Source organism: Propithecus coquereli, unplaced genomic scaffold, assembly GCF_000956105.1.
Source record: "Propithecus coquereli isolate 6110/MARCELLA unplaced genomic scaffold, Pcoq_1.0 Scaffold327, whole genome shotgun sequence".
Classification (NCBI taxonomy): domain Eukaryota; kingdom Metazoa; phylum Chordata; class Mammalia; order Primates; family Indriidae; genus Propithecus; species Propithecus coquereli.
In genome coordinates this window covers 735,103-750,075 of record NW_012148919.1, presented here as the reverse complement: position 1 = coordinate 750,075, position 14,973 = coordinate 735,103, and the positions used below count along the sequence as shown (strand labels likewise).

General features: G+C 34.5%; 1 protein-coding gene across 2 annotated transcripts in view; it reads right to left on the bottom strand.

Moving 5' to 3' along the window:
- Nucleotides 1-13,065, bottom strand: part of KLHL1 (kelch-like family member 1) — a 347,076-nt gene extending 334,011 nt beyond the window's left edge. For both annotated transcript variants that reach the window (XM_012650443.1, XM_012650442.1), the window contains exon 1: nt 11,762-13,065. In XM_012650443.1, coding sequence (XP_012505897.1) covers nt 11,762-12,264 — 503 coding nt within the window. In that variant the 5' untranslated portion in view covers nt 12,265-13,065. The remainder of the gene's footprint in view (nt 1-11,761) is intronic.
- Between the last annotated feature and the right edge of the window lie 1,908 nt (nt 13,066-14,973).

Below are 14,973 nucleotides of genomic sequence, written 5' to 3'. Positions count from 1 at the left end.
ACTATTCAGACTTCCCTTTTTTTTTTTCTCATCTGCTGCCAAGAGGACTTAAGCAAAAGTCTCAATGGCATATTTCATTATCAAATTCTGCAAGGCAAATGTCAATAGATGACTCTATCAAATTCGAGTGCTTGATTCCAATATATGATTTAAGGAATGTTAGAATTAAATATTTATACAAAGTCAGGATAATCAATACAATGGATAAATCTGACTTATAATAGATAAACATTAAGGTGAAATATACCATACAGTGAGCTTTTCGGCTCATCATAACATTTTTTTCATTTAATTTTACAATTGGGTGATACTTGCTTACTCTATATTTATGGCAGAATAATATTTATATGACTATTATCCAATTTATTTATCCATTCTCCATTTATCTGTTTATACATTTTGACAGTGATACAACACTATCTTGATGAATGCAGCTTCATAACAAGTCTGGATATGAGGAGTGTTAGTTCTCCAATTTATTTATTTTTTTAAAATTGTTTATTCCAGGTCCTTTGTAATTTTATATGAATTTTTAGAAAAAAACTTATCGATTTGTACAAAAAAGGCTTGCAGGGATTTTCTTGTAGGATATATTTAATCTACAGATCAACTAGGAAGAATTATCACCTTAATAATTTAATAGCCTTATGATCCATGAACATGGTATATTTCTCCATTTTGGGGGCTGTAATTTCTCTCAGCATGGCTTTGTCATTTTCAGTGCATGAGTTTTTAACTTTTGTCATATTTATAAGTATTTCTTAATTTATCATTATTATAAAATATATTATTTTTTCAATTTCAATTTCCAGTTATTCATTGTTAATATCTAGAAATACAATTGAATTTTGTATGTTGATTCTGTACCCTACCACTTTGCTAAACACAATACCATTTTTTGTGATTCCATAAAATTTTTATAGACAATTGTGTCTGCAAATAAAGACAGTTTTAGTTCTTCATTTTTAAATAGATGATCAATTTGTCTTCAAATAAAAAGTTTTACTTCTTTCTTTCTAAAAAATAGATTTTTTTATTTGTTTTTGTTTCTTTATTGAATTAAAAGAATTTATGAATAAGACCCCAAAAGCAATCACAGCAACAACAAAAATAAATAAATGTGACCTGATCAAATTTAAAAACTTCTGCACAGCCAAAGAAACTATCATTAGAGTGAACAGGCAACTTACAGAATGGGGGAAATATTTGCATGCTAGACATCTGATAAAGGGCTGATAACTAGAATCTATAAAGAACTAATGCAAATCAGCAAGAAAAAAATCAAACAACTCCATTAAAAAGTGGGCAAAAAACATGAACAGAAATTTTTCAAAAGAAGATAGATTAATGGCCAACAAACATATGAAAAAATACTCAACATCTCTAATCATCAGGGAAATGCAAATAAAAACCACAGTGAAATATCATTTAACTCCAGTGAGAATGGCCTTTATCAAAAAGTCCCCAAACAATAAATGTTGACATGGATGTGGAGAGATAGGAACACTCATACACTACAAACTAGTACAACTTCTATGAAAAGTAGTATGAAGATACCTCAAAGAACTAAAAGTAGAAATGCTATTTGATCCAACAATCTCACTACTGGGTATTTACTCAAATGTAAAAAAGACATCCTATAAAAAAAGACACCTGCACTCGAATGTTTACAGTAGCACAATTCACAATTGCAAAGAGGTGGAAACAACCCAAGTACCCATCAATACGTAAGTGTATTAATAAATTGTGGTATATGTATATCATGGAGTACTACTCAGCCATAAAAAATGGTGAACTAATACCTCTTGTATTAACCTGAATGGAACTAAAGACCATTCTTCTAAGTGAAGTATCACAAATATGAAAAACAAACACCAAATGTATTCTCCATTAAATTGGAGTTTAAGTGTTGAAAAATACAATGTTGAATAAAAATGTTAGGAGAATACAGTCTCATTTTTTTCCTGATCTTAGAAGCAACCCAGTTTTTTAACATTATGATTTAGTGGTAGGTTTTTCATAGGTTTTCTTTATCAGATTGATAGTCTTTTCTCTAAGATATACTTTGATATCAATATATCCACTCACTTTCTTTTGCTAGTTTTAGCACGATAAATCTTTTCCATGTTTTTACTTTTATCCAATTTGTGTGTTTATCTTTAAAGTATGTTTCTTATAAGCAGCATAAGGGTCTTGTTTCTTGTACAGTCTGATAATCTCTGCCTTTTGATCGTTAATGTGCAGACCAGTTTCTTTTAACGTAATTATCAATATAGCTAGCAGTCAGACTATCATTGTGCTATATGTTTTCTAATTGTAACAATCATTTCTTTTATTTTTATCTTCTAGATTAATTCAGTAATTTTGAGAGATCATTTTCTCTTCTTTCTTGATTTAGTATGATTTATCATTGTTTTATTATTTTCTTCATGGCTTTAGGACTCATAATATATTCCTTAAACAACTTTCAAATGATGTAACACTTAACATTTCCCATATAATCCTTAAAATACTATATGTTCATTTCTTCTCTGCTAGTCTTAATATTATTGTTGTCACATATTCATCTTACACATATAATAAAAGCTTCACAATATAGTCTTTTTGTTTCAACCATCAATTATCTTTCAAATCTACCAGACTGAAATAATTTAAAATTTTTTTTTTTTATCAATATAGTTACAATTTCTGGTGTTCTTCGTTCCTTTGTATTGATATTGCCAACGGGTATTATTTTACTTGAGTTTGAAGGATTTCCTTTAACATTTCTTGTACAGCTTGTCTGCTGTTTATGAATTATTTCAACCATTCTATGTCCAGAAAAATTATTTCACCCTCTGTTTAAAAAATACTTGAAGTGTATATAGAATTCTAGAGGGGCTTTTTTTTTCCTTTACAGTGCAATAGATATTTTCACTGTCTTCTCACTTGCGTTATTGCCAATGACAAATGGCCTATCATCCTTACTTTTATCCCGCTCTATGTATTTTTCCTGGGTTCTTTAATATTTTTCTATTTATCATTGTTTTTGAGAATTTGATTCTCATATGCTTGGTGGTATTTCCTTTCATGTTTTTCATGCTTAGAATTGATTGAGATTTTTGAATATGAGAATTTATAATTTTCATTAAATTTGGAAAATTTGTCATTATTTCTTTAAATATTTTTCCCTTTCATTCCTTTCCATTGGGGATTTCAATTTTATGTTTATTAAGCTTCTTACAATTATCAGAGAGTTTAGTACCTAATTTCTAGTTATATATAATGGCACGTTCATATTGCTAATAACCATTTACTAATATAATCAAAATGACTGCTAACCAGAATTATTTGTTCGTTTGTTTGTTTGTTTATTTATTTATGGTAGAGACGCAATCTCACTCTGTCACCTAGCCTGTAGTGCAGTGGTACAATCACAGCTCACTGCAACCTCAAACTCCTGGGCTCAAGTGATCCTCCCGCCTTAGCCTCCCAAGTAGCTACGACTACAGGCCTGTGCATCACCATGCCCAGTTAATTTTCTTTCTTCTTATTTGTAGGGATGAGTCTTGCTATGTTGCCCAGGCTGGTACTGATATCCTGGGCTCAAGTGGTCCTCCCACCATGGCCTCCAAAAGTGCTGGGATTACAGGCATGAGCCACCACATCTGGCCCAGAATTATAAAATTATTTATAATACAAATTTGTCATGTATTTTCATGAAAAATTACACAAATAAATGTCTGTAAATGGTCAGTGGATCAGCAATCAACAAGTAACAAGTGACAAATGCTTAGGTATCAATTTCTATGAACTTTTCTGTTGAAATTACATATTATTATACCAAAGGCAAAGTGACTGAAAAAGTAGGAATTGCATTTTAATTTTATTACCGATAAAATCTACTCCACATTTATTTTCAAAAATCGAGTTCAAAGGTGAATCTCAGAGTTGTAAATTCACAGCGTTTTATATCAATAAATTCAAAAATATAAATTCTAAAAAATAGTTTTCCTCCCCAAAGCTACTTTTCTATTTCTGTGAAACTCTGATATGTAAAAATACTAGCCCAAAGATACCTCTTGCACATTTGAGTACAATTAGAATCTACTTAACAAACAAAACAAAAGCAGATATTTTCTTTTTAATGCAGATATTGACATGTACCTCTTCAAAAATTATAAAATAGTTAGATTCTTCTCTTCCTTTATATTATAAACCATTCCAACTTTTTGATCTTATAATTTAAGTTGTCTCATCATATTTCAGTCAAGACTAAATGCTTACATTAGCAAATGTTCATCGGTATCACGAAGGAAAAAAACAATGGGTGTCAACATGATCCAATAGGATACAGTGTCACAAAAAAGTATGATAAGAAATCTAACTGAAAGATTTCCAATGATTACTAGTTATCAGAATTGGGTGAAAACTACTTAAATAATGGAAAAGGCTGAGTTTAGAGATAATACAGACTGATTCCACTCTTTATTAATATTGAAGACTCTCAGATCATTTTCAAAAAGCATCATTTCTGTGACAGGTCTTCTATCACAATGATCTGCCTCATAGGCTTTCCATTCAAAATGTCTTTTTCTTGGGGTCCTACAATTATAGTACATCATTTTTTTTTTTCTGGTCAAGTTTACTTTTGTTACTCTTTCTTTAACATTTATGTTAGTCTATTTTCAGATTCTGGACAGAAAAGTCAGCATCAAATCTGTTTAGTGAACAGGATTTTGCCTATACTTGAATTACAAAATCTTCAAAATTGTCTTTATTTCTGCTCCGATTATCTGTGTCTACATTAGATTTTTCCTATAAAGTTCTGAATAATATTATCTTAAGTGAAGAAAAGTAAAGAGTGCAATTTCCACAGCATTTGTTTTTTACAACTGCCATAAACATACCTAAAGTTATTTTGGATGGTACAATAAAATTGTTAGTGTGAGGTACTGGTCCTTACATTGAAAGTCTGTCTAAAATATTACACACTTTTATAATCGGAAACTTGATTTAACTAAAATATATGCTGCAGATCACAATTTTCTATAAATTCTATTAGAGACCTTGGTCAAAATCTGTCAAATTTGACCTAAAATGTAGTTGTTAAAAGCATGTCATCTGAAGATATACAAATTATCTTTGGAGGCTTGGTACAAACAAACAAAAACAAATATCTGATCAATATTATATTCTATATTAGCCAAATGCTAATTTTAATTAGCATTAGATAAGAAAGATTTCTTTATTTTTCTAATTGATTTAAAATAGTAACTTAGAGAAGCAAATAATATAGTTTACAATGTACTCATTAGAAACTTATAAATGAAAAACAGAATATGGTCCTTCCACTAAATATTATGTTGTTATAATTAAAAAGTTGTAATTGTGAATTGTGCTGAACCCAAGTGCCCATCAATATATGACTGGATTAATAAAATGTGGTATATGTATACCATGGAGTTCTACTCAGCCACAAAAAACAATGGTGATCTAGCACCTCTTGTATTATCCTGGATAGAGCTGGAACCCATTCTACTAAGTGAAGCATACCAAGAATGAAAAAATAAGCACCACATGTACTCACCATCAAATTGGTTTTAAGCGATCAACACTTAAGTGCACATACAGCAATAACATTCATTGGGTGTCGGGAAGATGGGAGAGGGGAGGAGGGGATGGGTATATACACACATAATGAGTGTGATGCGCACCATCTGGGGGGTGGACAAGATTGAAGCTCTGACTCGGGTGGGGCAAAGGCAATATACATAACCTAAACATTTGTACCCCAATTATATGCTGAAATAAAAAGCTAAAAATAAGTTGTAATTCCTATTTTATCTTACACTCGTGTCTTTCTTACAGATAGTTCTGGGGTTTTGGGTACCTGGAAATACAACTGAGTGGTCCCATTTTTTTATGTGATCTTTTTGGTTTGCCTAAAACAAACTTACTCAGAGACTAAGGTGTCTGGAAATCGGGGGCTTTTGGGTAGAATATTATGTATAATCTTGATAAATTCATCCTAAGATAAGTAAAAGAAACTTTGTCCAAAGAAGGTATCATTTTTCTTAGCTCTTACTTAAATAAAAGTAGGCTACATAACACCCAAACTTAGGATAAATTAGCAAAGAAACACAAAATTCAGTAAAATCTCTCCATTATACTCTTTTTCACTCTGAAATTTAGGGTAATGAAAAAGATGAATATTATTTCATTTTAGTGTTTTGTGAAAGTATAGGTTGAGAACCACTTTCCTGAGGAAATAATCTCTTATCATTTTCAAAGTTGATTTTTCCCTTGACTGAAGTAGGGTTGATTCTTTTTCATTCTAAACTAATGTCTGATGCAGGTCCCACGAACCTCCATGAGATCTCAATGGTGTATGCTTTCTTTCAGTTACAGTTCTCTGACAATGGTTCTGACTTTCAGAAGAAAATTTGCTATCATAAATCTCTCTTTAAGTGTACAAAATTATTATTTTTTTCCATTTCTAGGTTATACCTACATACTGTTAAATAGTTAAAAAATAAAATGCACTGAATGAACCATAATTCAGGAAATAATTGTTTCCTAACTTCAACTAAGAAAGAAGTCCTCTATGAATGAAACTTATCAAGCATTTTTCATCACCTTCATTGTAAAAAGTCCATTTAAACATTAAAACACAAGCATAATTTCCACCAAGAGAATAAGAAATGTGTTCCTTCATATCCTTAGCCGTAGCCCTTTTTTCTTTCGTTCTGTTTGTTTGCTTAAGCAGTGGGAAAGAATAATATGCTGAAATAAAAAAAAAAAAAGAAACAATGGTGATATAGCACCTCTTGTATACTCCTCGATAGAGCTGGAATGCATTCTACTAAGTGAGATATTCCAAGAATGGAAAGACAAGCACCACATGTACTCATCATCAAATTGGTATTAACTGATCAACACATAAGTGCACATATAAGAATAACATCTATTGGATGTTGGGCAGGGGGAGGGTGTAGGTGGGAGGGGGGAGGGGGGAGGAGGGGACAGGTATTTGCATACACAAAGAGTGCAATGCGCACCACCCGAAGGATGTACATATTTGAAACTCGGACTTAGGTGGGAGGAAGGGCAACATACGTAACCTAAACATCTGTACCCCCATAATATGCTGAAATAAAAAAAAAAACAAAGAAAAAGAAAAAAAAAGAATATTTGGCAAAATGGCCTATAATATGGAGTCTGGAGTCATATGGCCAAGATTAAAAGTCTAGCTGTACTGTTTCCAAGCCCGTGATTCCAGGAAAATTAGTCACCCTTGCTATATCTTGGTCTTCTTATCTATACAATCATTATATTAAAGGGATACATAAATGTACCAGGATCATAGAGTGTTATGAATTTTAACTTATACATACAAATATTCAGTGTGCTATCTAGGAAAAAGTAAATTTTTAAACAATGCCATTCAATATGATTATGATAGATATTTATTCATTGAACAGTATTTATTGAGTAACTACATGCTTTATGATAAGGACAAACTGATGAGCTAAACAGACGTACTCCTCTCCACTTGGCAATTCAGTTAGGGACTAATAAAATCAACAAAAATATTAATATGTTATTACAAGCTTCAATATGGAATTGGAAAAAAAGTAGAGAGCAGTTAGTCTAAGAACATAAAACAAGAGAAAATGTATTTGTCTAAGTGATCTAGAACTGCTTCCTTGGGAAAGTTAAAGAGCTTTTATGCAAGGCATCTCAGTGATCAACAGGAATGAACTCACAAAAGGATTGACTGAGGGAAAGATAGCCACTATGCAAGGAGAGGACACAAGTTTGTGAGGCCCCAAGACAAAGTGAAAAAGTATAGAGAAAGACATTACATCTGGAAGGCAAAGGGGAAGGGGAAGGTTAGTGAGTGAGGGACCTATATAGCAGACAAAAGGACAGATCATTTAGAACCAGGTTGTGCATGGTAAATATTGTGATCAGCGAGTGCCCACGATATAGATTGTGATCAGAGAGTGGTAGAAATCCTTTGAGGGAAAAGGAGAGTAAGGGATGTGGAAAAGTGGTTCAGCTTTTTACTTTATAATTTTTATTCACTTCAGGTAATGAGGGGAGGTGATATAGATGGCAGTTGCAGAACTCAAATTCAAAGAGACAGTACCTTAGATTAGGTGCAGACAACGGAGATGGAAAGAGGTGGGACAGATACAAGGGAGATTTTCTAAGTAAAAGTGACAGGGGAGGAATATTAAAAAATGATGGAAAAGAGGATGTTGAGAAATATGATCCTGGATTTCTGGTTTACACAACCTAACACATGGAGAGTTATTCTCTGAGACAAGGAAGGAAATTGAGCAAGACAGAAGGGAGATTGTTAACTCAATTTTGTACATGTTGTATTTAAATAGTAACTGTGATGTCCACCAGACAGATCAGGTAGGGAGGTGAATGCATGAGACTAGAGGCTGGGGACCGGTCTAGGTTTAGAGATGCAAATCTAGAAATACAGTATGTGGATAGTAACTGAAACCATGGAATCAGATGGCTGCACTCTGTAGAAATTTAGAATCTAAAAAAGCAAGCAGCTAAAACATGACATCTCTTCTCCCACACACATCACTATAAACTGCAAGAACATAAATATTGCTCTTTGGTTTTGTAGTTTACTACATATGGGATTTTAGACAAAAATATCCACAATACAAATATATGGTGATCTGAATATCTAGGAAATTATATACTTTCAAAACTAAATTTGGATAGGGAAGTGGAGAAATTAAAGATTAATAGCATAAGTCAGTAACATATTGAAAAATTATTCTTAATGTAATCACAGTTATAGAGTACTGAGATTTGTTTCGGGTGGGATATGGTAGTAGGTATTTAGTGTACTAGGGTAGGACAGGATAAAGGTTGGGTTTTGACCATATATTGGTTTGCCTCTGTGTTCCTGCTACCCTCCTGTTTCAAGTCTATGATAATTTGACCTTTCCAGAATTCTGAGATTATGGGCAGCTTTCTCCTGGATGTCCTCCATCTGCTGTTATAAAAAACAGTTTACTCAACTGAGCTACTTGTACTTTTCCAAAACAAAGTTCCTAACTTGTGTGAGATCAAATGAAAAGAGAATATCAATAAAATGAATAAAGATAACATCAGAAAAGAGACCAACTCTTGCTTTATGTGTGAAAATTAATTTAGCAGAGAAGTCAGAATTGATAAAACAAAATTCTAACTATTAAATATGACATAATAGTTTGGTGATACAATAATGACCTAAGTAATAAAAAATGTCATGCCAGGCTTTTACAGTTTATGTTATGTACTGACTGATTGATCATTACAAATGCTATGTAGCTTGCCTGGATTTGTTATCACAGAAAAAAATTAATCCCACATTAATGATTATTTTGCATGAAGTTCTGAAGTACAATAAAATTTCCCTTCAGCATTTTACTTTGGATATGCTGTCTATTCTAGGCAATGAACCTTACTCTTTCCATATATCAAGATATTATATATTAAAAATGACAAATAGCTAATTTTACTATTGTGACTTTCAATCAGTCATGAGCACAGAACCAGTGCTCTATGAAAGTTTAAGAACATACAAATACTAGCAGTACTAACTGATTTGTCTAGTGAGGAATTTCAATTTATCTCAAGAATTTAAGTATTAATATGAATTTTAAAATAAAATTACACTAAATTTTTAATAGTTTACACATGGAAAATCTCATAAGACAGCCTGATTCCAACAATAAAGATGATTTTGGTTGAAACTTGAGTTATTTTCAGAATTCTTATCACTTACAACTCTTTGTGAATACAAATAGTGAAGTATATTCAAAAGTAAGGTAATTGAAGTTAAATCTGGTGTTTCATTCCTGAGGTAATCATTATTAGTTTCATATTTTTTAATTTATTATAATTTATTGTCATTACTCCATTAATATTTTCACATTCTCCAACTTACATGAAACTCTCAGAATCTATCAATGCTGAATGTGCCTCATTTACTTAGCAATGTATTTGTTATAAAGCAAACATTTTTAAAAAAATGAAACATTAATATTTCCAGGAGGTCAGATATTTCAAGCTAATTTCAAATTTTATATTCAATGTCTATTGTTTTCTGAGCTGTCAGAGTCTCAAAATATCAGTTTTATTAAAGTAATTATTAAATAAAGTAATTATTAAATAGTAAATATTTAACCCAATTTGTTTCCTTCTAAATAAATAAGGTGACTTGCCAAATGTTTATGTATAATCGCCCCCAAATTTTCATATTTACTCAATTAAAAGGGATAAAAAGCCAACACGTTTTAGTTTAAAAAGTCTAAAATGATAGGTGACTAGTGAATACATAAATTTAATAACTTCCTGGTATTCGTGGTACCCAAAGTTATAACTATTTTTGGTAAAATATCTTACTTAATTGAATAATAAACAAGCATGCTTAGGTCTCCTATGCATGGAAAAACCTTTGAAAATTGCGAATTAAAATTCTCTCTCATTAAAATAAGAATCTTACATTATAGTAAATGTCTTAATATAGCATGAGAATATGTTCAAGGCCCTTAAAATTCAAATTAAAATCTATAATGCGTATAATTGAAAAAAGTTAAGGATTCTTTTGTATATTTAACTTCACATTTGTCAGCTTAATTAAAAAGCACATATAATGCTGCATATATATATAATTTTGCTTTATATATTTTTGCTACTTAACCAACTTTATAAGAAGCCAATTCAATCAAAAGTTAAACAAGTTACTTCTGTTTCTAATTTGTTATTGAGCGGCAATTAAAATTGATCAACATATTCATTATCATTTTCTTACATTTCTTCTGTATTTCTTCCTTAATAATGTATTCTGATATCATGCGTATCTAAATGCAAATCCTTTCATATCCTGGTTATATTACAAAACTAGTAATAATGTGGTATAGAATAATAATGAGTCAATTCTCTAGAAATTTAAAACTCAGAAGGAGTTTTATGTGCGTGAAGGATTTTGTATAAGACATCAAAGTAGCAGAAATCTACAAAAAAGAAGTGTAATATTATAAATAAACTAGAAATAAATATTGAGCTGCTTTCTAAACATATGCAATTTCAATACTGAGCCAACAAATCATGATAGCTGAATGCAAAGGAACTTAGCAACAGTTTAATTCTAAGACTTACTCTGAACAAGACAAAAGTGAACATAAAGTACAAAAACAAAAAAGGAAGTTGAGATGGAAAATACGACTATTTCTGGAGGTGGGGTGGGGAGAGAGACAGTGCTCCGGTCCAGTGGCCTCATTTTGTCCACCTCACTACTCCTGGAATAGATGAGAGCCACAGGGATGCTAGATACTGTGCCAAGTTAGTTACTAGGTCAGTATATGAGGTGCATTTTGATGATGTTTAAAGCAAATTTCACCTCACATAAGATAAGGAGGGATTATTATAATTTAATGACAGAAGCTGACAGACGAGCACTAAAATCTCAGAAATATGAGAACCCATTCCACTTGGAGATTCACCAAGATGCATGCACGTTCATTTGGTGGTTACAACTCTGAGAACTTCCAAAAAGAAAAGTAATATATTTGAACCTATAGAAATTAATGACCAAACTTTTAATGAAATTAGAACTGGGGTAATAAAAAATGGGCTAGCATCTCTTAACCCACGTTTTCAACCTGAAACGTTTTAAACTTAGTAACTACAAGAGCTCACGTGGAGATATCAGTGGAAACTGGGAGATGCTCGGAAGCCCCATGGGGATTTACTGTACCTTTGTCCACATCCTTCACCTGTTGCCTGGCTCGAGTTGGCGGGCTCCGCTTTGAGCTCCTGCGGGACCAGCCCTTTTTCGTGTGGTCCAGGAAAGTCCATGCCTGGCACCACTTCCTCCTCTAGGGACTCCAGGTAGAAGAGAGTCCTTGCTGGTTGCTGGGTGCCCTGCCCGGGAGCCCCTTGCTGCAGCCTTGTAGCAACTGGAAGCAGCGTGCCATTCAGTGGATTGAAGGAAGAAGAGGAAGAGGAGGGGGAGGACGATGAAGAAGAAGAGGAAGAAGAGGAAGGCTTCTTCCAGAAAGTGCTCCCACTGCTCCTCTCTTGGCTTTTGAGCAGGCGGCTCTGGCTGGGTCCCCAGTGCTCAAAGCTGCCACTGCCGTCCTGTTGCAGGCAGCCGCCCCCCGCCGGGCCGCCGGGGGACGACGACGGGTGGCTGAAGAGTTTCCAGCGGAGTCGCAGAATGTGCTTCACATCGAAGTCTTTTCGCCCAGAGCCTGACATGCTTTACGCAAAGAAGGAAAAGGGATCGCAGTTCACGCAGTAGACTGGCTAGCGGGTGGCGGAGCCGCCGGAGCCCAGGGGCGGAGGAAGAGGAGGGATGTGCCCTCTGCACCCAGAGAGCCAGAGGAGGCGAGGCGGGCTTCGCGCCCTGCCAGGCGAAGACCTGAGCGCTGATGGCAAAGTCGCGCGGCTCAGCCGTGGTCAGCTCCGCAGGACCTGGGCGTGGGGAGACTACTGCCCGGGAGCAGAGGCAGGAGTGGGACGCCAAGGGCTTAGAATCCTCAATCCCCACGCAGGGGCCCCGTGGTTATGGCGAGGAGGGACGACTCTGAGGCTGGAGATGCACGAGGAAGGGAGATCTGCGCGCTCCAAAGCTCGGGGGTGGGGGGCAGCGGCAGCTGGATACACCTCCCTGGGATGCGCTCCTGGCAGAACAGAGCCCTTAGTCGGGAAGGTGTCGGCGCTCCTGTCCTTGCAGCTGAGTACAGTGCCTGGAGCGCGCAGAGAGAAAGAGCCTCAAGTCGCGAAGAAGCGTATCCCCTGCCAGCCTTCTTGGTGCACCTGCGCCCCTGTTCCTGGCCTCTCCGAGGACGCCCTTATAGCTTGTTTTCTATCTCTAAGAAACTCAAATGCCTTCTGCAATGCCAGAAGGGGCGGCTTTATGTAGTCAGTTTGTAAAAGAAAAAAATAAATATTCCAGAAAATATAGGGAGACCAAAGGAAAAGCCCGCCCGTGAAGCTGTCAAGATCCTCACAGTACAATTTTCTCTCTGCCTCAGCGCCTCCTCCTCCCGCTTAAGTGACGCAGATGTGCATTGGGGCCTATACGGAGAGATGGAGGGAGGGAGGGAAGGCTTCAATCTTCTTTATGCAAGTGAGTCTGCTGCTCTTATTGTCCCCTTGCGTGGGTCCTGTCACCTTTTTTCACCCTCCTTCCTCACTTCATTACTGTGTAGCAATACAAGGAAAGCAAACAGGCATTACGCTTTAGCATCAGTATACACCAAACATGAATCATGGCAGTGTAAACTTAATAGGCTGCCATCAGTTTGCAGGTTGCAGGTTAATGGCTTGAATTATTTAATAAACTGCATCCTTTAACCTTTAGCCTTAGTTTCTCTGTAGAGAGACTTAGAAAAAACAGGGCTACTGGCGTCAAAGAGTGATGATGCCACCATCCTGACACTTACATTGTGCTTCGGCTATTAATGCACCCAGGCAGTCCTTCACCCCGGGGGCCAGAAGCTCAGGGTAGAAATCTGAAGAAGGGCATCTGAACGCAGGGGACGGGTTTTGCCAAATCAGTGCATTTGGTGTGCAGCCTCGAAATGAAAGCTGTTCTCAGTGTAAACCAAAAATGGAATAAAATGATAAAAGGGAGTTTCAAAGCATAACCTTCCAGTATATAAATCATTGTATAAAATGCATGGAAGAGTTTAGGCAATAAATGAGTATAACCAAAGGCTACTATCTTACAAATAGGTGATTGAAGAAGATGTGTTTTTCCCTTATACATGCGTACATACATACATACAGAGAGAGAAAGAGAGAGAATGATGAGGATTGTAATCACGTTCCAGATAGGAATACATGGAAAAATTTTTTATCTTTTCCTTTAATGAGCCATTAAAATAGAACTCAGTAACCTTTGTTGAAGGCAAGGGAACCAGGGAATCAGTGTGTTCTCCAACCCATCCAGGAATATGGTTGTTGTCCATTCAAGAAATTTACTGTTTCAGCAACCCCCATCAGGAAATAGGAATCAAACATTAAAGCACAGTTATATCACTGTTCTGTTACCCCGTTCTTGAGCTGTAAAACTTAACTATTAGTAGAAACCAAACCTAAATTTGAAGTCCTTCTTAAACAAAGTTGGACATTTTAATATCGATAAATTAAGTGCATGAAAGCCCTATTTTAGGGGAAGAAAAATCACTATTGTACATTTTAAATATTGATTTATGCCACCACAGCTGGACTGCAATCCCTTGTGTCTTTATTTTTCTCTCAGTATTCTGTGCTTCAAGAAAAAAGGAAAAAGCCCCTTAAAGCAAACAATGGGGACAAGTCATTTTTATCCAAGTATGGAATCAAGTAAGTATTTTCCTTAGGGGAAAAAACAGAGTATGAAATTACACATCACAAACAGGACAGAGAAAACTTCATCACAGGTAATGTAGAAATTTGAAGTGCATACAATTAAACGATTTCTAGAAAAATTGATGCTTCAAAATTTTCTAACTTGACATAGTTTTTGATTTATTTAAAATAATATAAAATAACATATACAATGCTAGTCTATTGTATGTATATTTTCTTCTTTAATATCTGTCACCATTCAAAAACTGTAACATAAAATTCATTTTTTAATTCTGAAATTCAATGTTGTGCTTTCCTTTTCCTATTCAATACTAATATTACTATTCCACAGCTAAAAGTTATCTGTTTAAAGATCAATATTTTATATGACCTAAAAGAGTTGTAAGATTGAATTCTAGTATAATAGAAACAAGAATTAAAAATATTAACTCATATTTAGCAGCTGGTAAATAATGCCTATTTGTTAATTTCATAGTAATATTTTGTATGTTTAAAACATGGTCAGAACCTATTTAAACATAGTTACATTCCTATATTTATCAATCTGCATAGAGTATATAAGTTTGAAATAATCACTCTTCTTGGGAAAGATATTTAAATATAACTCTC